General features: G+C 41.0%; 1 protein-coding gene across 2 annotated transcripts in view; it reads left to right on the top strand.

Moving 5' to 3' along the window:
- adgrd2 (adhesion G protein-coupled receptor D2) overlaps positions 1–27,702 on the top strand; it is a 53,143-nt gene that overhangs the window by 21,602 nt on the left and 3,839 nt on the right. The window contains exons 16-24 of one of the 2 annotated variants that reach the window (XM_049764193.2): positions 979–1,132; positions 2,035–2,168; positions 3,018–3,133; positions 5,688–5,808; positions 18,201–18,242; positions 18,360–18,413; positions 19,863–20,010; positions 20,491–20,549; positions 20,656–20,686. In XM_049764193.2, the coding sequence (XP_049620150.1) occupies positions 979–1,132; positions 2,035–2,168; positions 3,018–3,133; positions 5,688–5,808; positions 18,201–18,242; positions 18,360–18,413; positions 19,863–20,010; positions 20,491–20,549; positions 20,656–20,686 (859 nt within the window). Of the gene's footprint in view, positions 1–978; positions 1,133–2,034; positions 2,169–3,017; positions 3,134–5,687; positions 5,809–18,200; positions 18,243–18,359; positions 18,414–19,862; positions 20,011–20,490; positions 20,550–20,655; positions 21,432–27,702 lie in introns of those variants that run through there. The other variant, XM_049764192.2, reaches the window with a different exon arrangement.

Raw genomic sequence — 27,702 nt, 5'->3', positions numbered from 1 at the left:
CTGATAAATTAAGCTTCGACTGTAGTCAAGTCAAGTTTATTTACATAGCCCTTAATCTCACAAATATATCAAAGGGTTTCAAATGCCAAACACAAGGCTTATAAATTTGTATGAAAAACTGTTGCTTGTGGCACACAACAGCGATGGTGATTGCAATGCTGTTAAACCAGTGGTTCTTAACCTGGGTTCGATCGAACCCTAGGGGTTCGGTGAGTTGGTTTCAGGGGTTCGGCAGAGCCTCCACTGCAGAGGGCCGAACACACCTGAATGTCGTGTAAATTCGCGATAACGCATATCTGAACTGGTCTTGCAAAGGCAACAGCAGAAGTCACACTGATTTGCTGGTATGTCATTTGTTTTGAGTTCATGCATTGTGTTGGTTTTATTCTTTGAACAAGGTGAAGTTCATGCACGGCTCATTTTGTGCACCAGTAAAAAACATCTATGTCTGGAATCCTATTTTTTTTTTTTTCCACTAAAGAGGGGTTCGGTGAATGCACATATGAAACTGATGGGGTTCGGTACCTTCAACAAGGTTAAGAACCACTGCTCTAGAATCTAGTGCAGTGGTTCTTAACCTGGGTTCGATCGAACCCTGGGGGTTTGGTGAGTCGGTCTCAGGGGTTCGACAGAGCCTCCACTGAGGAGTTCCGAACAAACCTGATTTATTGTGTAAATTCTGATTTACCAGCATGTAATTTGTTGTGAGTTCATGCATTGTGTTGGTTTTGTTCTTTGAACAAGGTTATGTTCATGCATGGCTCATTTTGTGCACCAGTAAAAAAAAAAATATGTCTAGAATTTAACAAAAAAAAAAAAATTCACTAACGAGGGGTTCGGTGAATGCGCATATGAAACTGGTGGGGTTCAGTACCTCCAACAAGGTTAAGAACCACTGTGTTAAACAAACACGTAACAGCCAAAAAGGCACATAAAGACTACTTAACTGTTGACAATACTCCACTTTGATTCCTGCAGGGTGCCTGTTTTGTGGTAACTGCATTGCTCCATCTCTTCTTCATGGCCTCTTTTTCCTGGATGCTGGTTGAAGGTTTGCTATTGTGGAGCAAAGTCGTGTCCGTCAACATCAGTGAAGACCGCAGAATGAAATTGTACTATATCATTGGCTGGGGTAAGCGCATACAGTCATACTTAATTAAGTTCTTACTACACTTTCCATCAACGCAGTTAACAAATATTTTTTAAATTGCTATGTTTACAGTCAATCCATATAAAAATGACAAACAACAGAAGTTTGGTTGCTGACATAAGGTCAAGCCTGTCTATGCTTGACTGTGGACTCAGCTGGAAGTAGAAGTTGTGGAACAAAATTACTTTCGCAGTATGTTGAAGCTCGACAAACAAGAGAATGTAGGAACCTTGATCATTCAGGATGGAGTCAGAAAAGTGCCGCTCCTCTTTTCACATTTAGAGAATGTGGCTAAAGACTGAATAGTCTGATTTACCAGACTCGTACATCACTATTGGTCAGAGCCTTAAAATAAAAAATGGTATCAGTTACACACACCTACACACACACACACACACACACACACGCACACACACACGCACACACACACACACACGCACACACACGCACACACACACACACACACACACACACACACACACAAGCACATTATTTTAACATGAATTTGTAAAAAGTCCTCTTGCTTTGTTGAAATTAAGAAGATGCAATTGTTGTGTTTTAACCTTAACCAATCTGTAGAATTTGTAAAACATCCTGCAGCTGTCCACGTTCATCTACTTAATTTTGTCACTATGTGTTGTATCACATAAGAAGCTGAGAACAGAATGTGAATAAGCACAACAATATTGAGATGTTTCCTGTAGCTCTGAATGCAGATGTGCCAAGTGTTAGACAAAATAGGCTTGGCGAGGAAGAACAGACTAAATAGTCCAATCGTGAGATGCCGAAGCAGTCACTGTTCTGTAAATATGTTTAAACATGTTGCATAATTTATTCTAGCCTCACACCTATTCATAATATGCTTTTATTGAATTATTTTGTAGGACTTCCTGTTCTGATAGTTGTTGTAACACTGGCGGCTACAGTGAATGACTACAAGGCGGATGGTCACTGCTGGCTCAACCTGAAGACTGGAACAATCTGGTCTTTTGTGGGACCTGTGATATTTGTTTTGGCGGTATGTGGCTCCATTTAATCCTGATGTATGAGTATTTGTGTGTGCATGTGTGAATAAAATTTCAAAAAATAAATCTCATGCAAGGCTGCACTGGTTAGCACATCTGCCACACAGTTAGGAAGGTGCGAGTTCGATTCCACCTCTGGCCCTCCCTGTGTGGCGTTTGCATGTTCTCCCCGTGCCTGCATGGGTTTTCTCTGAGCACGACGGTTTCCTCCCACATCCCAAAAACATGCATGGTAGGCTGATTGAGCACTCCAGAATTGCCCCTAGGTGTGAGTGCCAGTGCGGATGGTTGCTCGTCTTTGTGTGACCTGCGATTGGCTGGCAACGAGTACAGGGTGTCCCTCGCCTACTGCCCAATGACTGCTGTGTTAGGCACCAGCATGCTCGCGACCCCCGTGGGGACAAGCGGTACAGAAAATGGATGGATGGATAGATCTCATGCAAAATATTTTTTTATTCAGTGCATAAAGATGTAAAAAAATGAAATGGTGTGGTTATGTATGCAATAGGCTTGGTTTATGATGTACTGCATTAACAATATATTTCAGGGTGCCAGATTGTGGTCATGGAGATGTGTTTCAGGGTTCTGTGTATTGCTTAACAGCACTTCAACAATTGTTTGCTTTTGACCCCTAATGCAAAGTGTTCTAGCGTGAGCTTCAGAGTCCATTAGAGATTAATATTAAGAAATGCTCAATGCAGAAGACAAAACAGTCTGTGATTGTGTTGAAAGTATTCATGTGAAGCAGAGCTTTCTCATGTCTCAAAATGTGAGCTTCAGACCAAGTTGAGCTATGCGACCATTTTGTTTAAAACAATGCTGATGCTGGCTTCTATTTTCAGGTCAATTCAGTTGTATTGTGTCGGGTTGTCATGGTGACAGTTTCCAGCGCTCGTCGTCGTGCAAAGATGCTCAGTCCAAGCTCAGCATCAAAAATGCAGACCTTTGACCTTACCTGGTAAGTGACAATGGCAATGCTATTCATCCCTGACATGCTTTTTCTTGTCACACTTTCGTCTAAGCTATGTGTAGGCTTATGTCTTTCTTTCCATGAAGAACAAACTCTTACACACACAAAAATGAGGTTTCCTTGTTTTCCAAAAAACTATGTTCAATAGAGACAGTGGAGAGATTATGAGCTGTGGTTCAGGAGTCTTCTGTGGGAGTTGTTTGGCCTTATCAGTTTAACACCTGGTCCAAGTACAAGATACTCTTCGTGTACAATGCTTAACACTAAATGTATTATTTATATTAGGCTCAACCACATAAACACAACCACTGACTTAACTCTAGGTTATGAGGCAAACAGTGAATAGAAAGGTCAAGTAATTGTCAGAATGTACTGCATGTTACTTATGTACCGTATTTCAGGTAGGTTATGAGGAAAGGACCTTTATGTTTAATTTGAATCAAACACATATGGATTTAGACATACAAAACATGTTTTAGTTGTAATTGTTTGTTTTGACGTGATACGGAGAAAACCAACATCAAACTACGCGATGGAAGCATACACATTTGATTTTTTTGATGATTGTTAGTTCTTTACAGTTGTTTTAGACTGCAGGCTAAGGGAGCTAGGCAGCAGATTGATTCCGATTTACATGGCAACTGTACTATTTGGGGATTGTCACAATATTGTCACACCTTTGCCACAAATATAACTTTTAGGGAGCTCCATGTGATGCATTTCTGGCAAGCAAGAAGTCAAAATAAATGTATTTTTAATAGAAATATTTTATATAAATTTGTCAAAGATCAGATTTGTTGCTGTTTACACAGTGCAGTTATGTTGCTGTTGTTACTTTAGTAATACAGTAATCCCTCGCTACATCGCGGTTCGTTTATTGCGGTTTCACTAAATCGCTGATTTTTTTTTCCAAATTAAAAAAATATTATAATTCAAAATAAAACTTCTAATTTGGGGAATTATGGCACGAAAGTTGCCCACACGCCAGAAGAAGCCAGGGAGTGCCCACACAATTGCAGTGCGTACACTTGTACCGTTTTATAAAAAAATGTTTTATAATAAGAGTTCTAAAAACATATTTACAATGTTGTACCTTGTTATAGAAAAATTGTTAGAATAATAAAACAAATATACAAACATATTTACAGTATGTACACTTGTACCTAGTTATAAAAAATTATAATAATAAAAGCTGTTCTAAAAACGTATATACACTATGTGTTAAGAATTCTCCATGTTATGTTATTCAGTCGTGCTTTGATTTGAGGTAGAGTGCTTTATTTTGAAGGCCGTTTTCAGACGATACCACTTCCTGTTTCACGTTCGTACACATACATGTTACAGTACACTTTCCGCTAACTCGTTAGCCTGCCAGGTACTTCTTGTTAACATGTTACACGCACACACGTATAATATTTATATTTTCAATATTTATACAAAATATTCTCTGTGTTATTTATACTATTAATGTATTATTTACATGTTTGAAACAAAAATTAAATGTTCTAATAATAAAATATGCACTTAAATGGTTTCATATACATTTATTGACACACAAAATGTACAGATGAGCGGGTGACCCTACTTTGCGGATTTCACTTATCGTGTGTGGTTTTTGGAACCGATTATCCGTGATATATGAGGGATTACTGTATAGTGGAATGCAATATAAATATACAGTGGACATAAATAAACAGTGTGTTCTGGACATAACACAATTAGTCCATTGTCACAAAAATAAGTATACTTTGATATTATGAAATCTACTAGAAACTATGTATTATTTGTGGGAACAGTGTTGGGTATCAAGATCTATAAAGGTATGCTGAGAAGAGTTTGGTGTGGTATCAACCTTATCAACCTACCCAGAGCCTAGAAAATAACCCCAGTTGTTTTTGCATACAACGCGGGACATATTGCTAAGTCTAATGGGTGTGGAGACATTATATTCTGTTCTCTCATTCAGCCAAATGTCCTTCAACCTAAGATGAAACGTACCAAGACATCATCCCCACAATTCTTGTCTCTTCATTCCTTCACAAACAGGCTAAAAGTCTGTGCCAGCGCTGAAGTGTTATGCACAGTCTGGAGATGGAAATGAATTTTGAACATAAAAGAGAGTAAAGTGAGTTCTGGCTTTGTCCTTGCAGATACAGCACTTTCTGAAAACTCAATCTTCCCCAGGTGCAGCAGTGTAACAACAATTGTGGTTTGAACAAAAGAAACAGTTTTTGCCTCATCCCTTAAAAAGATTAGGGGATGTATAAGCTCTACGAGTATTGAAAAACTGACTGCAAAAGAAATGTTCAAAGAAAATTTAGAGGGTTTAAAGAAGTATTTTACAAGAAAACTTTCCAGTATTTAAAAATATTTGGAATCCTGGTTCCTGAGACTTGCATAAATGGTAACCAAAGAGAAATCACCATTGGCACTGAGACATTTAGAAAGGATTTAAGTATATTATATATTTTTATTATCATCATTTAAGTATATTAGACCTGCTTTTAGTTCATTATTAGTGCATGTTCTACCTTGTTTGCAGGGCTGTTACGCGACCTGTTCTCATCCTCCTGCCTGTACTGGGCCTAACCTGGCTATGTGGTTTACTGGTCCACCTGTCTGTTGTAATTGCCTATATCTTCAGTGCTCTCAATGCATTCCAAGTAAGCAATGTTACTTATTTAATTCTTATTTTTTTGTTCTTTAGTCTGCAAATTGATGACTCATGATCTCCTATTAAATTCCAGATATTGTTTGTATTATGGATGTTTTGATTGACAGGACAATAAAAAAAAAAAAAAAACACATACCTTTTAAATGAATGGAATTTAAGTTAAAAATTCACTCAAACATAATTTTTAAATATGCTAGGATCAATTTAGAGATTTACTTCATCTACAACATCCGGTGTGGGTTCCAAAACAGCAATGCAGATAGTACACCCAGAAGGACTATTTTTTCTTTTTTTTTCATCATTTTTCTTTGGCTTTGGTGACCTTGCACCAGTCACTCACACATGGGAGGACGTGCCTTCAGGATGTCTGCTCTGGGCCTTTTTTTGCCAACTTTTACAAATCCGCCCTATCATTTTTTTGCGACATAATGACTGAGGGAGCAGCTGCACTTTACGTATGTTTCCTGCTACAGATAAATAGACAAGCGAAGCATTGTCAATGAGAGCGGGGGGACAGACATTCTGGTGAAGGTTTTCCAATGGCTAATCCACTCACTGCAGGAGCTTTGTCGATGTTTTTATTCCACCTCAGGCTAATGCAAATGACTTGCTACAAACACATTCTGCTTAACTGGATTGGAGCTAAAATGGGTATTTCCAAAACATAAGCAGCATAATGTCTGTCCTACGAAAGAGAACAACATTGTGGATCACTGCGACATTACCCTAAATGCTAGATGCTCTATTCCCTGTGCAACTTTGGATTCGCCTGATCACTGTGTAATCGACCTAGTAACGACAATAAGCTTTAGAGGCACAAATTTAAATCTGAAAAGCCTATGGATCTAATCACTGAGGAAATAAAAAAAATCGACCAATAAAGCAAAGCTACATTTGTGGACCTTTTGGACTGCACAACTTAAGAGCAGTGGTAGGGAACTAAGGATCCTTAACAACCATATCCTGGCTGTTTGGATATCTCCCTATTCCAACACGTCTGATTGAAATAATCATGATCGTTTCATGTTTTTGCAATGTGAAATGAAACCGATGTACCCGTATAAGTAGTGAGAACATGCAAAACCCACACGGCAGTCTGAATAAAAACCCACGATCACCGAATTGTGAGGCAGATGTGTTAACCAGTTGACCACCATGCCACAATCTGGATATTTTGGACTGTAATTTTGAGAAGAACGTATTCACTTGCCACATAACCATCCTCATCAAAAGCTGCTATCACACCCCTGACTTCCCCTCCTGCTACCTAACCTGCTCTAATCATTGAAGAACAGATTGTGTTTCACTGCTCATCTTTCTCAAAAGACTGAAGATCAAAAAGGTTTCTGGCCTAGAATTCATTGCTCCCTCCTTTCTGAAAGTCTTTTCCACAGGTGTGAAGATTAGGCCCCCCACGTCTTTTTATGTGCAGGCCTGAAAGAGCTTGCCACAATTGTTCTGCTACCCATTAATTTCATGAAACATATTCAGCAGCAGTTATGTAATATTCTGCGGTGATTATTTGAACTCACAAGTAGCACTTTAAAAAACATTCGATATGGGGAAAAGAATGCACTTTGACTCATGCAATCCATCACACAACCTTTTCCAGTTTCCCTACCTCAGGCCAGCACTATTCATGTCTCATAATTTTATATTGACACTTGGCTATTTTGCACATCACCATGGGGCCTTTATTATGGTATTTGTTGCTGTAGCTCTGTGATTGCATCATGTGCACAATTTAGTTACTTATTAGTATAGCAGCACTGTTGAGCACTCCCACTGTGTATTGTTTCATGACCGTCTTTGTACATTGTTTGTATGTCCTAAATATAGCTGTCTCTAAATACTTGAAGCGCAGCAATCGTGCGGTATATTTCACCATCTTTAATTTGTAATAATGAGGTGAATGAGGGGAGGTTTGTTATTTGTTGCAAAATGTTACGGTTGCTTAGGTCAGAAACTTGAAAAGATCGAACAGAGGTAGTGTGGACTTTTGGAACAAAGATGTTGATTAAACTACTTGAATGGAACACTTTCATTCCCAGGATGCTCTGTGGCATGCAATATCTTGTGGTATGTATGATGAGAAGAGAAAAAAGATAGGGTGGGGTCTTGCATATGTTCATTTTATAGATAAACATCGAGGTTGTTAGTTTACAAGTTTATATTGGCACCATACCTGTTCTGGGTGTAAAACCTGCTTCTCGAATCAGGGTAAGAGAAGAGATAAATTGGATTGAAGGGGGAGGGGGGATGTTGAAGATAGCACCAGTGAAAAGTGTTAAAATATGGTGTATGGCACAGGTGTCAAACTCAAGGCCCGGGGGCCAGATACGGCCCGCCACATCATATTCTGTGGCCCGCAAAGACAAATTGTGTATCTAATTCATTATTGAAATTGCAAATTGTCTTCACTTTAAAAATCCATCCATTTTCTGAACCGCTTAGTCCCCACTGGGGTCGCGGGCGTGCTGGAGCCTATCCCAGCCGTCATCGGGCAGTAGGCGGGGGACACCCTGAACTGGTTGCCAGCCAATCGCAGGGCACACAGAGACAGACAACCAATCGCACTCACACTCACACCTAGGGACAATTTGGAGTCTTCAATCGGCCTACCAAGCATGTTTTTGGAATGTGGGAGGAAACCGGAGTGCCCGGAGAAAACCCACGCGGGCCCGGGGAGAACATGCAAACTCCACACAGGGAGGGCTGGAGGTGGAATCAAACCCGCACCCTCCTAACTGTGAGGTGGACGTGCTACCCAGTGCGCCACCGAGCCGCCAACTTTAAAAATCATCTTTTTAAAATATTTGTAAAGTTTTCACTAGTCTAATTTAAAAACAAATTATTTGTCAGTTTGTTTTGTAGTTTATACTATATATAATATGAGGCGTAACACCCTAAATATCGAACTCTACCACCCCTCAGTGGTCTACTCACCCAGCCATTTTGGCTGAAAGCTTTCTTTATGGGTGTTTTCACACCTGGACCCTTTTAAAAGAACCAAAGTCAGGCCTAAGTGGACCAAAAAGTGGACCAAGAGGAAACAAACTCAGTTCTTTTTGTGTTCACATTGTGAGTGTATTTCAAAGAGGACCGAGTTCTCTTTCTGGTTTTGCGCCTGCAGTCACGTAACCAATCTACGGCAAGCCAAGGAGGTTACAATACAGTGCAAAAAGGCGAAGTGAACCCAGTGCGCATTGTGTTCACAATGCACAGATTAGGTGAACCGTACCGTTGACTTTTTAGCGAACCGTACTGAGACCACCTTCTGAGGTGGTCTCAGCACGGTTCGTTTTAAAGGGGTTTGAGTACGGTTGGCATGTTCACATATGCACATAAAATGCTGACTCATCGATCTGAGTTCGTTTAGAGGGCTGAAAGGGACCAAGTGTGAAAACACCCTAAATGTACAAGATAATGACGTCATCGCATCAGGATGATGACATTCAAAATAAAACATTGATTGACTCAAAGGAATATCTCGTCATCAACATAGCCTGTGGCTAAAAGGCTAAAATCAATCAATCACATAATTTTCATAATGAAGCAGGACAAGTGAATGAAGTTTCAAAGCACATTGTTGATTCGTTCATCTTTTGACCTTAGCAAGGGTCTTGGGTGTACTGGAGCCTGCCCGTCAGCCTGCCCCAGGGCAGTTGTGGCTCCTTATGTGTTTACCCCCACAAGAGTGTCAATGTGTGAGCACAAGAATAATGTATCCACTGTGACGCGTTTTTGTGTGTCCAGAAAAGCACGATATATTATTATTATTATTATTATTATTATTATTATTATTATTATTATTATTATTATTATTATTATTATTATTACAGTGGTCTTTGGACAGGAGGCAGGGTGCACCCTGAATTAGTTGCCAGACAATTATAGGGCATATATAGACAAACAATCACACACAATCACACCTAAGGACAATTTAAAGTGCTCAATACACCAACCATGCATGTTTTTGGAATGTGGGAGCGCACAATTCAGAAAACAATGCACTGTGTTCATTTGAACCATTATATTTACTTTTATATATATATATATATATACACACACACACACACACACACACACACTATATATATCACTCATATTATTCCACTCATGGTGTAGTCGACTTTGGTGGAGGCAGCGTGGGTTCAGTTCCTTCTTAGTGATGGTGTGGATGTGAGTCTAAATGGTGGTCTGTTACTAATTGGCGACCAGTTCATGGTTTAGTCTGTCTTTCCCCTGAACAGGATTAGTGGATAAATTTACTTAAATTGAATCAGTGTGGTGGATTTGGACATTGTTTTTGGTGAAGAGTGAGAATAGCTTTGAATACGAGCATATAGTATACAGTATTAGTCATGCACTGACTTTCATTGTGTCTAACAGACCTTGGTTACACTCCTGACATTTCTGGATTAGGAGCATGGCATGGGCCCATCAGACAAATTTTATTTGACCCTCCCTCATCATACATCCTTGTTGGGATAGCTCATATTCCATCAAAAGAAGCAATATTAGCCTATTTAGATATTTTATATTCTATTAAGAAAGCACACTCCCAAGTTCTCTCATATTTGGGTAATAAAACAGGTAAGGTAAATTTGAAATTTGACTGTAAGAACATCCACTGAGGCTCAAGCATATCACTGTAAGTACTTTATGTGCATGATGCATACTATGTGTGAGAGTGTGTGGGAGACTCAAGTCAGCTCATGCCATATCTACCTTTATAGCTCTCCTCCCCTGATTACATAGAAACCATTTCCTTTCTCATCTCACTCTTTTGGGGGGTTAGTACTCCTGCTTTGATTTTATTATACACAGTATCTCTGTCTTTGCAGTCCTCCTGTTTTGCTTTTATTTTACACAGTATCCTCTGTCTTGGCTCATTTTTTTCTTACCTCAACTAGCCGTCCACCCTCCTCTGATCTTTAATTAATCAAAAGCTAGCCCCTACATGACCCCCAGAGAGCTGCTTGTTAATTTCGATTTACGGCCTGTGTCCAGCTGAGGGCATGTAACAAGACAGTAGGAGTTCTTCCTCATGTCGGTAGGAGGAGAATGCAAAATCAGTCTGTGTTTTCCTTGGACCAAAACAGTTTCAGTCATACACCAAGAAAACAATGAATTATGTCTCTATTAATATGTACTGTTGAGTGTTAAAAATGTGTCATCCATAAAGAGGTTTAAATTACAGTTCAAACAAAAATAGGCTTTAACTCCTTGCGACTCAAGGATAGGCGAGGTGGAGCATAGATTAGCTACTATCATTGAGCACCATAATAACACCAGTGCTAATAGCCACACAGTTTTGGGTGCGCAAATAACACCTACAGAAAAAGCTGGCGTAAAAGTGGCGTTAGTAGTTAGCCTCTTCACCTGTTACCAGAGCAATGTGGGGGAAAATTCTCAGTCCAAAATACACAAGACATCCATCCATTCATCTAACATTCAAACCGGTTATTTGCGTAAAATTATTCCCTCCCGACCTCTGTCAACCTGATAATTTCGTACAATGAAAGAGGGCAGTTATTCGTGCAATGTTGCAATACATTTATTAAAAGAACAGTAAGAATTGGAATGACTGCAAAAAGAAACTAAAAAAAATAAACAGAAAGTGGAACATCAAAATGACAAGTGTGTTTTGAGTTGTGATTTGAATTGAGTGAAAGACATTTGGTACACGACAAATGTGTACATTTGGTGGGTAAACAGGCACAAATGGCACTCAGCTGTCAAATTTTGTGTGCTAGTATATGTGATTTGAAAAAAAATTCTGCGAATAAGACATTAAGAACGAGCAAACTGCCAGAGTAAATGAAGCACAATTAAAGCCACTATCAGGAGCCACAGTGAATTCTTAGTGAATCTCGCCCTCATTTGGGCTATGAAAAATGTGTGATTCAAAGAGCAAAAATATTTATTTGGATAAAAGTATGTTAAAAAGCTACAGATGGAGCAGAAAGCAGTCATTCAAAGCTGTTAGGTTCTTTGGAGTCTATGGAACCTTCATCTTCAAAGGATGAAAATTGCCCATAGAAAATATCTTAAGTTTCTAACTGATCATTTTCTGCCATTGTATAACAATATGTTATAGTCGCAGTAAAATAATTATCATGCAAATGCACCATCCCACACAGTGAAACATACCATTGAAGCTTAGGCTACTGTGAGTTTCAGAGATTATTCACGATTACCTTCATTTCTTGACCTCAACACTTTTGGGAAACTTTCCTGAAGTGGGAGCAGTATATTGTACCTCCAAACAGTAACCCTGAGAAGCAATTCTTACATCCTCAAGTGAAATACAGGCAGAAGCTATCCATGGAATGACCATATTTTCCACACCATAAGGCACACTTAAAAGCATTTTTTATCTCCGAATTTTCTCAAAAATTGAAGGTGCGCCTTATAATAAGGTACACCTTTTGTGTAGACCGAATTCCAAAATCTGTAAATGTTGTCTGGCTGCCGCCACAGGGACATAATATATAGACGTAATATGTAGACCCAATGAACCAATCAGAGGACATTATGTTGTAAATTAAACATGTAAACCAAGGCTGTAAACCAATCAGAGAACTCTACATAATATGCCGCGATTGATAAATAAATACTATCGGTTTGTGCAAAGCAAACACTATTAGGACCCTCTAAAATGGCATCGACAAAGAGACATGCTTACGAGGCACAATTGCCATTGCCATTACCGAAGGGCAACGTGTCAACATTGAGACACTGGTGAGAGGGAACCTGTCATGTTTAATGGTGAACTTGCCTAACTGTATAATTCGGATATAGAAGGTGAGGACTTTGATGGATTTACGTTTGAATATTGATTAACAATAATGTGAGTACGGTAGAGTACATGGTTAAATAAACTGCTCCCGTCTAATTTTTTTATTTACCAAATGTCATGGCACGCATGCGCTCTAACGCGGTGCACTTTATGCGTGGATTAAGTACAGAAAAGCCCTTGCAATTGAGTCTGCGCCTTTTAACCCAAAGCACCTTATGGTGTGGAAAATATGGTACAATGGATTGAATATGTAAAACCTACAATATGATCACTAACTAATATTGTTCGTTATATTATTAACAATCTAAATACCTACTGGTTTTTTTAAAAACAATGTGCAGAACAAATATGAAACCTTATGTTGTGACTAACTTTGTAATTATTTTATTGCCATCATTTTAATGCCAATACTGCTAATGATCCGATTGCCTATCAATTTTGCGATCAATTCTTTTTGGGTAAGGGAGTGAAATAATACAAATGGGTTGTTGATTTAACATTTTCGTTTAATCAACTTTGGACAAGAGTTCATAAAGTAGCAAAACAAAATCATGCGTAATTGGTGTAGCAACTTGTATATGTTTTTATCGTTACAGTTCAGTAGTTGTTGGCTCGTTGAACTCTTATTTTGTTAAATAAAGAGCTGTTTACCAAACCCACGTCTTTCCTGGTACTTTGTTAACGCTACAATATAGTTATATACTAGATCTGTGCGGCGCGCGTGCGGCGTTGTTGACATAAAGGACGAGGAATTTGATCGATGGATTTAATGATTAGGAGTGACACAGATGGTTTGATAATATTGTTGTTATATGATAGTTATTTGAAATATACTTTATATATCGTTATATGGGTCTGTGGAATAATTAGAAATGCAACTTACGAGTCTGACGTCAGCGGCGCATATGCGCCGCATACGCGGCATTGTTTACATAAAGGACGATCGATGGATTTAATAATTTGGAGTGACACAGATGGTTTGATAAACGTGTTATTTATGTAATACTTATTTGAATAACTCTGAATGTTACTCAGGCCCGTTCTCAGCTCCTCGTTTGTGTATATGTCACGTTAGCATACCGTATCGTTTAGCCTGTTGTTGCTGGTTCATGTCTGTTCTTGGTGTTGGATTTTGACAAATAAATTTGCCCCAAAAGTGCGACTTATACTCCGGTGCGACTTATATATGGGTTTTTTTCACTGTATTGTGCATTTTATGGCTGGTGCGACTTATACCCCGGAGCGACTTATAGTCCGAAAATTACGGTACATCTTGTGCACTTTAAACCAATTGACAACTATTCTGAATGTGTTGTGTACTTTTCAGCAACTCTTCCATTCCCAGGATGCATTGTGGCACGCAATACTTTTCTGTCATTACCATTTAACATCACTCTTAGTTCAATTGAAGCAAAGATGAAGTGCTCATGATCTACTTTGTATTGAAGTAAACCTATATGCACATCTTGATACATACATGGTAGACCCTTCACCCATCTTATAATTTAACCATTAACTCCAGTGGCATGCCTCCCTTGTGAGGAAGCAGAGTCTGGAGTCTAATTTGGGCTCTCTTAATTTGCAGTGGAGTCACAAAGGTGGGTAAAAAGCACCTAAGTGGCAAAAGAGTGAATGCGAATAATTTGGAGTACCTAAAATCCCTATTCAACTGAGCTGCAAACAATCGTGAGTGTTTTCGAATGTAGAGAATGTTGCGTCCTCATCAGTGTTCATTTAAGGTCGCCTGATATTCGCCATTCTGCTGTACTTCTCTACTTTTTGAAGAAAGTATTGAACTGTACAAACAGGATTTTGAGCTGTTTGAAATTGATTTGCTACAAGAAAAAACTAACTTCTAGTATAAGTCGAGCATTTTGCCACATTTGCCAACAGTCACAAATGTTGGCTCCTCTATTAACTTTGGGATAGGGACTTTGAGGTTCATGTTGTTGTGCAATTGTGTTGGTTGACAAGCTTCTGCAACATTGAACGTCAGTGCCAGTGACTCTGGATTGACAGAAAGTGATGGTGGGATTGTAGGGTGTGTTCATACTCCACTCCTAAGGTCTATTTACAGTTCTGGAAAGGAGGGTCCATAAGGTAGTCAACTATCAGATTCAGGAAAGGCAGCATGATCCTGGGTATTGAATAAATGACCAGATCGAGAGCCTCAGCAGAGTCGTGGAGGTTTGAGGGGAGTTCACCCAAGCAGTCTAGATGTGCTTTGTGGACTTAGAGAAGTCATTTGACCTTGCCGGGTGCCATGGTTGTATGGTCCCTCCATATACGATGTTCAGTCCCCGTGCGACAGGTTTCAGAGTTTGGCCCGCATTGCTGGCAAGTCACACAATGTCACCCCTTGCATGTCACTTCACCAAGGCTGCCCTTTTTTACCAATCCTGTTAAAACATTTATGGAAATGATTTCCAGGAGGAGTCGCTGAGAGAAGTCGGAGAGAGGAGTGCTGAGACATATGACCACAGTACAAGGACAATGAATCGGCAAATAAATATGTTTGTCTTGTGTAAATATGTCTTAAAACATCTTACCTTAACAGCAATCTGGCATCCTTAGTCAAAAGTGCAATCCTCGTGGTTTAAAGTGAGCCATAAAACACATTACCCTCGAGGCTTCCAGAAGGAATCCTAACCAACACCTTTCTGTTTGATGACCATTGTCTCAAATTTGGAGGTGCTGATTTTAATCTCATCTGCTTTGCACTCGCCTGCAAACTGCTCCAGAAACAGTCAAGTAACAATAAAATAATCAACTAACTGTGTTAGTTTATTTTTGTGTGGTTACTGATACGCTTAAATTCTGAGGGTTGTCTCGTCTGATGTGAGGTCCAAGCCAGGGAAGATGCACCAACCAGAGGTCTAATAGCTTTCTTCATCGACAAGGTGGTGCATCATAACCACTAATACTTATTTTTTTCTGTAATACTGCATAATCAAGTTTATCTTCCAACTATTCAATTTTCAGTTCGTGCTTCATATTTATCCTGTCTTGCAATATATTTGTTATAATTACCTGTTGCTTTGTGTAGGTTTTCATATCGCTTGCTATCATGTTCATTGCAACCTTTAACTCCTCTGTGTCATTTTAGAATTGTTACACTGCCATGCTCATTCTTTGACGTAGTAGCCTTGCCACTGCTGGCACACAAAACGTCCGCTTTCAGACTGCCACTGGACAGAAATGGCCTGGTTTATGGTTATGTAGGGTGACCAGACGTCCTCTTTTTCCCGGACATGTCCTACTTTTGAGCCCTAAAAAACATCCGGGGGGAGTTTCAAAACTCGGCCGGGATTTTATTGGACTGCCTCAAACATAATACATGTACAGTACATTGTCAATAGAATTGCCACTTCATTCCATTTCACTCAATTCCAGGTTTTTTTATATCGTTCACAAATGGATCATATGCATTTCTCCTCAAATGTAGTCACTTGGCTACGAAGTAGGGTGGGCTGGCCAGTCTACACCGAGTGTTTACAAGCAATGCCGGAACGAACATGCACGTTCAAATACCCGTGCTTTCGCCAGGGTCGTGATCCTTATGAATATGAGTGCTTGACATGCAAGGCGTGTCTGTGGTAAATACAGATGCCAACGCAGCCCACAAGAGGAGGACTGAAGAGGAGCCCTATTTTCTTCTTCAAATGCTACACCTATGGCTGTATTTCTTTTGTCTTTTTTTTAACGTAGTGTACCACCATAAGACTAGTTAGTGTTAGTGTAAATATGTTTTTGTTATTTTATATATGTTGTTTTGTGTTATTCGGGCCAATAAATGGATTTGCCATACAGACACCATGTCATTTGTGTCATAACAAATGACCCCACCCCATCCCAAATGACCCCTCCCCCTAAATATGACCACGCCCCCCTCCAAAAACATTTTTCCTCTTTTTCAGAAACCCAAATCTGGTCACTCTGGGTTATGCTATCCTGTTATGCAATGCTCCGTGGGGAAACTTTGAACTGACCCATCAAAATGGCAGCTCTGCTCCTGGTGTGCTTCAACACCCTTAAAAACTCTTCGGGCAACTTGACACTGCTTTTGATTCAAGGCACCGCTCCACTGACGCACACGTGCCTTCTTTTCAGCTTGCCCCACCGCGTGGTTCTGCTGTCCACTGCCGAGCTTTGTACTCAAGTACACCCAGTCCACCTCTGCACTCGCCCACTCGTTTGGACCAGCGTCAGTCATATACCAATCTAAGATTTTTTCTCCTTTGTCCCTGGAGGCAAACCCCTTGTCCCTGGAGGCAAACCCCTTGGCCCAGCCCTATCAATACAAATCATGAAAACATCAAAGTCCTTGAAACAAGATCAAATGAGAATGACAGCATGGTGTGTGGAATAAGCTACATTTACTCATAAATTAAATGCTTACTTGTGTATCTGGATTATAACGTTACTGTATATACAATACAATACAATACAATACAATACAATACAATACAATACAATACAATACAATACAATACAATACAATAAAATACATCTTTATATAGTGCTTTCACAATAGCTATATAAAGTGTTGTATTGAACAACAGCATAATATAGAAGACATAAAGATTTTTAATAAAAACTTACTGTCAATAAAAAACGACCAAAAATGTACAATAACTAATCCCATGGGGGTATTATACTTCTATTAGACTGGTACTTCATGGTGCTTTATTGAACAATACAACAATACAGAACACATTACAAATTGACAATATTACAATTGTAACAACGTTTTCATTATATGCTTTGTTTTTTTTAATGAAAATTACTGTACATGAAAAATGACCAAAAATTGGCCATAACTAATCCCATTGGGATATTAGACTTTTATTAAACCAGCACTTCTATAAGACTAGTCAACTTTAATAGTATCAAAATAACAAAAAAGCCGAGCGACAAAATCTAAACCTCACTCAATGTTGCCTGAGCCAAAAGCTTCTTGCTGTGATCCGGCAGCCACAGTGCTGCCATAATACTGGGCTGACAAGACAAACCACCTGGAAAAAGTCAGAATTTCTTAAAGAGAAATAAAGTAATTCAACATAGCCTCTTCCCTTTTACGGCAACAATTTATGTATTGGTCACGATCTGTATCTTTCTCAAAGGGTCTCAAAGGGTATTATATTATTCTTATGACATCATCAACTCGGTGGCCTAGTAGTAGAGTGTCTGCCCTGAGACTGGAAGGTTGTGGGTTCAAACCCCGGCCGGGTCATACCAAAGACTATAAAAATGGGACCCATTGCCTCCCTGCTTGGCACTCAGCATTTAAGGTTTGGAACTGGGGGGTTAGATCACCAAATGATTCCCGAGCGCGGCACCGCTGCTGCTCACTGCTCCCCTCTCCCCCAGGGGATGGATCAAAATCACATGGGGATGGGTTAAATGCAGAGAACAAATTTCACCACACCCAGATGTGTGTGTGACGATGATCATTGGGACTTTAACTTTAACTTTAATCATGTACACACAGTTTGGACAGATGTGAGCTCTGTTGTAGTCTCTATGTGAGCTTCTTTTACTGTTGCTTCCTTAATTGTGTATTTTATCTTCCGCAGGGCCTGTATATATTCTTAGTTTATGCTGTTTACAACAGTGAGGTACATTCAATTTATTTTACCGTCATTGTCAATTACTATACCAGATTATTAAATTGTATTCATTTGACTTTTGAAGGCTTTCCAACTTTTGATTGAAATACCAGTTTTCTCATTTAGGTGAGGAATGCCATAAAGAGGATCAAGGAAAAGAGGAAAGCCCTATCTTTCACAGTAAGTGCCTCAAATGTAGAATGTAGCAGTGGTGACATCATAATTACGTAAGCATATTGTTTACATTTCTGATTGATTGATTGATTGATTAATTCATTGGACATGTAAACGTTGCCTTTTTGTAAATCAGAGTAACTGTGACAACCTTACACATACATTAGTGTTCAGAATAATGCTAGTGCTATGTGAGTAAAAAGATTATTGCAGGTTTTGAGTATATCGTTTATCGTTACATGGGAAACAAGATACCAGTAGATTCTCTTATAATTAGATAAGCATATTGTTTTCGTTTGTGATTGATTGGTGATCCTGAAAGGGGGATCCTTCCATCTGTGGTCCCTTCTCAAGGTTTCTCATTTTCCCCTGGCAGGGGTTTTTTGAGTTTTTCCTTGCCCTTTTGGGAGCTTATGATCAGGGGATGCTTTGAGAATAATTGTCAATTTTGGCTATGTGAAGCCCTTTGAGACTGTTTGTGATTTAGGGCTATACAAATAAACTTGACTTGACTTGATTGGTTGATTCATTGAACATGTAAACATTACCTTTTTGTAAACCTGAGTCTTGTAACTGTGGTAACATACAGTAGTGTTCAGAATAATGCTAGTGCGATGTGTCTAAAAAGATTACTCCAGGTTTTGAGTATATTTTCTATGGTTACATGGGAAACAAGATACCAGTAGATTCTCATAAATCCAATAAGACCAAGCATTGATATGGACACTGTTAAGGCTGTGAAATTGGGCTATTAGTAAAAAACAGAAAAGGGGGTGTTTGTTTGCGCACTGGGTAGCACGTCCGCCTCACAGTTAGGAGGGTGCGGGTTCGATTCCACCTCCGGCCCTCCCTGTGCGGAGTTTGCATGTTCTCCCCGAGCCCGCGTGGGTTTTCTCCGGGCACTCCGGTTTCCTCCCACATCCCAAAAACATGCTTGGTAGGCCGATTGATCACTCCAAATTGTCCCTAGGTATTAGTGCGAGTGCGAATGGTTGTTTGTCTCTGTGTGCCCTGCGATTGGCTGGCAACCGATTCAGGGTGTCCCCCGCCTACTGCCCGATGACGGCTGGGATAGGCTCCAGCACGCCCGTGGGGACTAAGCGGTTCAGAAAATGGATGGATGGATGGATATATATATATATATATATATATATATATATATATATATATATATATATATATATATATATATATATATATATATATATATATTTTTTTTTACTAATATATATATTAATATATATATATATATATATATATATATATATATATATATATATATATATATATATATATATACACACACACACACACACTCACACACACACTCACACACACACACATACATACACGCAAACATTCTTAGTGATTACTTATGGTAGTTGCCCCACCCATTAAAAACATTTTTTTTTGGTCAAGTTGAAGTTATGTTTTCTGTTTCACGGGTTCTTACAGAATTGCTCCCAGCCAACCACATTCCTACCTTCTCAGAGAGCTCCCATAAGATCTTGGGACCGCAGCCCACCCACCCCTTCCAGTCCCGAAACCAGTGAGACGTCTGGACCCCCCAGTTCTAGTTCTACTTCACTAGTTATCAAAAATGGTAGGTTTTTCTGTTATACATGCTGTTGAGACAAATATTAAACAAATCCATGTTGTATTTTTAACAGAAACCGCCATTCACGTGAATATTGAATGATGATTTACCTGTTTATGGCATCTTACTTGCTCATCCATAACGACCTGGGCTTTGGAAATGAGGCCCCTGTTAGTTTCCTGCTACATATTCATAGAGTACAGCTACCAGTTCAAGAGATGGTAGTAGTCCTTTGAGCAATGCATCACTTCCCCACTTACCGTCTCAGCTCAGGGCCACAGAACTCAGTCCACCTCATTGCCTGATATCTGCCCTTGCATGCCTCTATGTGTGTGGTCTGCTTCTCTGTGTGGTGTGCAACACAAATACGTACTCTATTTAGCAAAGTTAAATTGGGTATTCAAATTAAATCTCTTTATAAAAACAATTTTAACAGAAAAATACAGTTTATGAAAAATAATTGATAGCTGGGATTTTGTCTTTCAGAGAGTTTCAGAAAAGAAAGTTTTGTGAATTTCTCATTGAAACCAGCACCAGGAAACCAAGTAAGCAACATGTCTCCATTTTAATTGTATACTTAGTTGAGACTTTTTCTGTAATTGCTGTTTTCATATGACCAAATGCTTATTTGCTGCTGTTCTTTTGAATCAGGTGGTGCAACTCACAGCATTCAAACCATCAGGTACAATGTTTTTTCACCATAATTGAGGAGAAAATGTATTCAGCATTGTCAAATGTAGATTTGTAGAAAACCAATCTATCATTTGGTTTGATTTCACAAATGGAAACCTGCTTCAAAGCACCCATTCTTGATTTTACGCGGGGTGTTGATTCATTATTGAGCAAGATGAAGCACACAGTCCCCGGGGCTGCAGCACAATCCTAACCACACAGTCAAGATATTAAAAAAAGTTTCTTCAGGACAATACTGTATTTTTCGGACTATAAGTCGCATTTTTTTCATAGTTTTGGTGGGGGGGGGCGACTTATACTGAGGAGCGACTTATACTGAGGAGCAACTTATATGTGAATTTTTTCATAAATTTTCAAAATAAAAAAAAAAGTGAAACTGCGATAAACAAACCGTGATGTAGCAAGGGATTACTGTAATTTGAATTTCAAGTGATGTCAGCAGTGCGGCGCGGCGGTTATTTAATTAAAGGGAAAAGATTCGATCACGGGATGACGAAGATGACGAAGGGCCCCACGTACTACCGGCATCATTAGCAGCTTTGTTTGAAAGTGACACGGAGGACGAAGAGTTTGAAGGATTTAATGATTTGGAGTGAAACAGAAGGTTTGAAAAACTATTATGGCTTTTACGCACGCCCGCTCCTACTCTACGGAGCTCTCTTTCACCTCAGTGGATGGAAGTCGGGGGCCGGCGCTCGGCCGGGTGGCTGTCCGGGGACGGTGGATGGGGCTCGGTCATGGCTTTTACGGATGCCCGGTCCTACTCTACGGAGCTCTCTTTCACCTCCGTGGATGGAAGTCGGGGGCCGGTGCTCGGCCGGGTGGCTGTCCGGGTACGGTGGATGGGGCTCGGACATGGCTTTTGCGGACGCCCGGTCCTATTCTATGGAGCTCTCTTCCAACTCCATGGCTAGAAGTGCCACCTCCGGGGATGGAAGTCCACGCCGCCACACACCTGGAAGTCGACGCCAGTGCTTGGGGCCGTGTGGCGGTGAACTATTTATGTTATTGTTATTTGATATATTTTATTTCGTGTCGCATCTTGTATATGATTTTATCGTTACAGGTCAGTAGTTGTTGGCTCGTTGAACTCTTGTTTTGTTAAATAAAGAGACGTTTACCAAACCCACGTCTTTCCTTGTAGTTTGTTAACGCTATAATATAGTTATATACTAGATCTGTGGAATAACGACGAGGCTGACGTCAGGGCGCACAGGCGGCGTTGTTGACAAAGGACGAGGAATTTGATCGATGGATTTAATGATTTAGAGTAACACAGATGGTTTGATAATATTATTGCTTATATAATAGTTATTTGATATATAATTTATATATCGTTATATGGGCCTGTGGAATATTTTTAAGTGCAAGCGCCGTCAGCGGCGCGCACCCATTGTTGACATAACGGACAATTGATGGATTTAATGAATTGGAGTGACACAGATGGTTTTATAAACATGTTATTTATGTAATAGTTACTTGAATAACTCTGAATGTTAGTACGTCAGGCCCGTTCTCAGCTCTTTGTTTGTGTTTATGTCACGTTAGCATACCTATCGTTTAGCCCAGGTTTGGGCAAACTACGGCCCGCGGGCCACATCCGGCCCACGGGACCGTTTAATCCGGCCCGCCAACCCTAAATAAATTGTATTATTAAACTTTTTTTTTTCGGTCATTTTGCCTGCAATGACTGCGTTTCCCCAGTAGATGGGGAACCACTCGCCTGCGCATTTACTACCGGAAGCCGTGTCAGAAAGCTCGGTGCACACTCACAAGTGCGTGTACGTACTCAGTAGTACGGAAATGGTGCACTCGCGCTCTATTTGTATCCGTGCCGAATTTAGAGCGTGGGCTGTGACGACAGCATTCTTGTAATATGCGCGCCGAGCTTTCGGATACAGTTTTACGTTAAAGCCACCCACAAACCTTCCCCTGGAATCCTTCCATTAAAATGAGTCGCCCAAGGAAAAGCAAGGTGGACACTGAGTGCCGAGTGTTTAAAAAGAGTGGCCAATTTGGCTCGACGTACGCGACGTGACGTTCAGCCACATAAACATCAACATCAACCCGTCACAGATCTAGGTAAACGGACCAACACCTCGGATCTCTCCTAAGAATTGCCACAAAAAATTTTACTCCAGACTATGACACACTAGCAAAAAAAGGGAGACCACTGAAAATGAAGGGGAGGCTTTCAAGTTTGTTGTAAAAAAATGCATTTTGAATATGATCTGTACAAATAGCAGGGATTGAAACTAGCGACCATTCTCATTTTCAAACAATGCAGGATGCTCAAGGACATTGATGAACCACCTGTTTGTGACTAATCTTAACCTGTAAAGTTCTTAAGGCTTATTTTAAGGAAGTGTTTCCCGTTTCCTCACCTCTGTTACCAGGTGTTTGTGAGTTAAAACTCTGCTCTGATTTTCAGATACCCCTCACCGTGTTGCCGTTTTGATTACTTTATTTAGATGTATGCTTTCACCGATTCTTCAAGATGATATATTTGGTCAGAATGTTTGCCGTTTGATGTGAGCTCATAAGAAAAACATCTTTCATTAATCTGACCTGCAGGCACTGAAGTGATAGAGACTGTTATTCATAATAACAGTGTCGTATTTTATGAGAATCACTGATAGCAGTTTTTTAGGGATTTTTTTTTTTAATGCTGTTAATAAATGCATTTGTTTTCAAAAAACATTTTTTGAATATCCACGCTTTACTACCTACTAAAGGCCAAAACCTTTTATGCAATGACCTTTACAGGTCGTTTATATTACTTCACACAAACACTACATCCATCTGCTCCTGGTTCGGCCCCCCGGTCAAAATTTAGAACCCAATTCGGCCCGCAAGTCAAAAAGTTTGCCCACCCCTGGTTTAGCCTGTTGTTGCTCGTTCATGTCTGTTCTTGGTGTTGGATTTTGTTGAATAAATTTCCCCCAAAATGCGACCTATACTACGGAGCGACTTCTATATGTTTTTTTTTCACGTTATTGTGCAGTTTATGGCTAATGCGACCTATATTGCGGAGCGACTTTTAGTCCAAAAAATACGGTACTATGAATGTCCTTGAGTGGCCCAGCAACAGCCCAGATTTGAATCTAGCAAAACATGTCATAAAATGGGTGTGCACTGACACTCCCCATCTAAAATGATGACAATGGACAAGTGTAAATTGAAATGCGCAAATGCTTGTAGTATGTATGTTATTTTTTCAATTATTTACTTATTTAGTTATGAATTATTTTGTTTAACATGTTCCCCTCTGTGAGCCGTCAGCTTATCATGGTAGAGGGCGTGCCATGGTAAAGTGTTTCCCAATGATCGTATAGGAGCTAGTAAGTTGTCAGGGGCTTTGTGATTTTGGCAGGATCACCCAGGGAATCAGGTCCTAGGTGAGGGAACAAATAAAGCTCAAAGCCCCTTTATGACGATAAAGCCAGACCTGGAGGTGGCACTCGCTTACCAGTGCTTGTAGATCAGACTGAGGCTGCACTCATACCGGGAACAGCCCAAAGAGGCAATGTGGGTCCCCTTTCCCATGGGCTCACCACCAGTGTGGTCTGTGGTCAGATGTCCAGTGAGCTGGGCAGCAGCCAGAGGGGAATTTGGTGATCTGATCCACAGCAACAGAAGCTAGCTCTCAGAACATGGACCGACACGTGGGTATTTAATAGCCTTTTGGTGGCAAAGCTCCAGGGATGGATGAGATCTACCCAGAGTTCTGAAAGGCCCTGGATGTTGTGGGACTGTCCTGGTTGACACGTCTCTGCACCATTGCATGGACATTGTCAATTCAGCGCCTCTGGATTGGAAGATCAAGGTAGTGGAGGTGTGTACCAAATACAGGGGGAGCATAATCCTCAGCCTCCAAGGTGAGGTCTATTCAGCGGTGCTGTAGAAAAATTTAATCTCAGAATCAGGAAAAGCAGTATGGGTTTTGTCTTTGCTGGTAAAAAAAAGTGGACCAGCTCTACACCCTCAGTATACCCGTTTCTGCCCATAGTCTATATTTAGATGCTCCAATTTCCGTAACATCTGTCGTCCTCAAATGACGACCAGCATTCGTGCCGGTTGTATCCAGTTATAACCAGTCTTTGACCTGTCGAAACCGGAATCGCCGCCATCTGCCCAGTGTATGAGTCAGTCGTGCTAGGTGAGTGAAGCCGGACGGTTGCGATTCACGATGGAACATGATCAAAGGTGAGCTCCGGGATATTATGATAGACTCGAGATAGGGGGGTGAAACTTTTAGGGAACAATTATCATATAATGGTTATTGACTGATGTGATTGCAGTGATGATTCGCCCTGACGTATTTCCTCCATGTATTATTTTATGCAAAACATCTATATATAGACCATGGGTGTCTATGGGTACAAAATCGGTGCTGGATGTCCTCGATGCAATCGAAGGTGAAGATGAAGACGCAGCTGTGGATGAAATCTTCATTGTTCCCCCCGCGGTCAGTGTGAAGTCTGCGCCTGACAAAATTCCCGGACGCCAGGCCTCTCGCCGCCCCCACGATTATCGTCGGAAAGAGCGCAAATCAGAAGCTAGGCTTCTTCCTTACTGATGCATATCCTCACCTTGTTCGAGAGACCATCAAGTATGCGGCGGTGACTGACTCCAACTTCCAGCTCACCATCGGAGAATTGAAGCACGTTACCTCCCCGATGCTGCGCGTGCACTTCCGCTACGCGTCTACACCGACAACTACTTCACCGGCCTCCCGCTAGTTGCAGAGCTGCACAGGCGGGACTACGCTTGCACGGGGACGATCCGAGAAAACCGCATCCCGCGCTCCTGCCCGATCACAGATCAGAAGGCTATGAAGAGCAAGCCGCGTGGTGCCGTGTCTGTTGTGTACGACACGGCAAACAAGATAGCGCTCACTCGGTGGAAGGATAATGCCGTGGTCACCATCGCCTCCACCCTCGCCACCGAGCATCCTCTGCAGAAGGCGTCACGCTGGTCATGGAAGGAGAAGAGGAAGGTGGCAGTGGACCAGCCATTTGTTGTCCAGCTGTACAACCACAGCATGGGCGGCACGGACCGCGCCGACCAGAGCATCGGGCTCTACCGCATCAACATGCGCCGAAAGAAGTGGTGGTGGCCGATATTCACCTGGATGCCGGACGCAGCCGTCTTCACTGCATGGGTGCTGCACCGGCTGGATGAGCACGGCGGGATGTCTCTGCTGGACTTCCGACGCAAGGTGGCCCGAACTCTGCTTGCAGCACCAGGCGTCACTTGAGCTTGGAGAGTGGGCAGACCGCGCCTGTGCGCAGTTGCCGATGACTCCCGCTTCGACGGCATGGAACACTGGCCGGAAGTGGCGGAGCAAGGCCGAAAGTGCGCACTGCCGACTTGCAAGTCGCGTCCGTCCAGTGCGTGCTCCAAGTGCCGCGTGGCACTGTGCATGAAATGTTTCCGTGGTTACCACCAGCCGGAACAGAATGTGTGAGAAGCACTGGTCGTGTGATCCGTTTTCTGACTGGAAGTGGCAAGGCTGAACATGATCACTGCTGAGTTACAAATCACGGCTGTCCACTGCGTTTATGGTACCGCAATCTTCAGTCCACTGCCCTTATTGTACCGTGGTTTTATACCGTTTTCCCTGAAAGTTTGTTGCAAATACTACATACGGCTATGAAAGCCAACTTGTGTTCATAGAAACTTCGGCATTTTCTTACGACTGGTCCCCATACCCTGGGGATGACGGCTGCCGTTGACTGGAGGCGTTGCACATGCCTGCCCATTGAAAATTGTGGAAATGGTCCCTTTCATGTTGCAGACAGCTGTTACGTGCAAAGCACAACTAACTCTGAACATTCAAATAAATTACATCACGTTACACTTGTAAATCGTCAGAATGCTCCGATTTTTGTGCACGTATCAGCCCATAGTCTATATATAGATGATGCATATCTCGTGTACGTGACGTCATAACCAAAAAAGCGTGGCATATTCGTACTTAGGGACACCTAAGGACCCAGAAAATATGCACCTTTTTAGAAACAAAAATTTGGGCAGATCCGGGTGCAGAGAGAGCTCAACTTCACCAAATTGGCCAGCGTAGGTTAATTGAAGACAATAGCATAGAAATGGTGTATTAATCGTGTCTTTCTACTAAGGGAGCAGCTCTGATTGTGTTAGTTGAGGTGTTGAGGTGGCTCGAGCATCTGATTAGAATGCCTCCTAGACATCTCCTTGGAGATGTGTTACAGACACGTGTTAATGGGTGGAAAGAAGGTTGGGAAGGATGAAAAGGATAAAACATGAGATTGAAAGGCGAATCCGTGCAGAGTCTGCACTGAAGCTGATTATGTCAGTCCGTTGTGGTTGAGGAACTGAGCTAAAAAGTAAAGCTGACAATTTATCAGTCACTTTAGGTCATCTAGAAGGGGCTCAGAGTAGAGCTCCTGCTTCTTCTCCACATTGAGCGGATCCAGATGAAGTGGCTCGGGCATCTAATTAGAATGCTAAACTCCTCCTTGGAGACGTGATACGGCCATGTGTTATTGGGTGGAGGCCCAGAGGACAACTCAAGACACATTGAGGGATTATGATTCTCAGGTGGCCTGGTAGTGCCTCAGGATGCACCCAAAAGAGCTGGATGAAGTGGCTGGGGAGAGGGAAGTCTAGGTTTCCCTGTTAAAGCTACTGACTCTGCGACCTAAGCAGAAGAAAATAAATATTTCTTTTATTGGTTAATAAAAATTGTGATCTGTCATTTGTTTCATTAATTTGACTGTACTGATTTACTATGTGAATGGGGTTAGAATAATCACTTGGTGACTTTGTGCATGTAAAGTCGAGCATGAGACAGAACATTTTAATTCAAAATCAAAAAAATAATTGCCAATGGCAAATATAAAGCCCGGCAACAAGGCCAAGAAGGGCCAATGTAGTTTTGCATCGCCATTCATCTGTGCGGTACACATCATTAGGCCTGTGTGAAAACTGTTTTGTGTTCTGAATTAGAAGGCACAGAGAACA

Source organism: Syngnathus scovelli, chromosome 3, assembly GCF_024217435.2.
Source record: "Syngnathus scovelli strain Florida chromosome 3, RoL_Ssco_1.2, whole genome shotgun sequence".
Classification (NCBI taxonomy): Eukaryota; Metazoa; Chordata; class Actinopteri; order Syngnathiformes; family Syngnathidae; genus Syngnathus; species Syngnathus scovelli.
The sequence above is the reverse complement of the archived record's forward strand: the minus strand, read 5'-3'. Positions and strand labels throughout refer to the sequence as shown.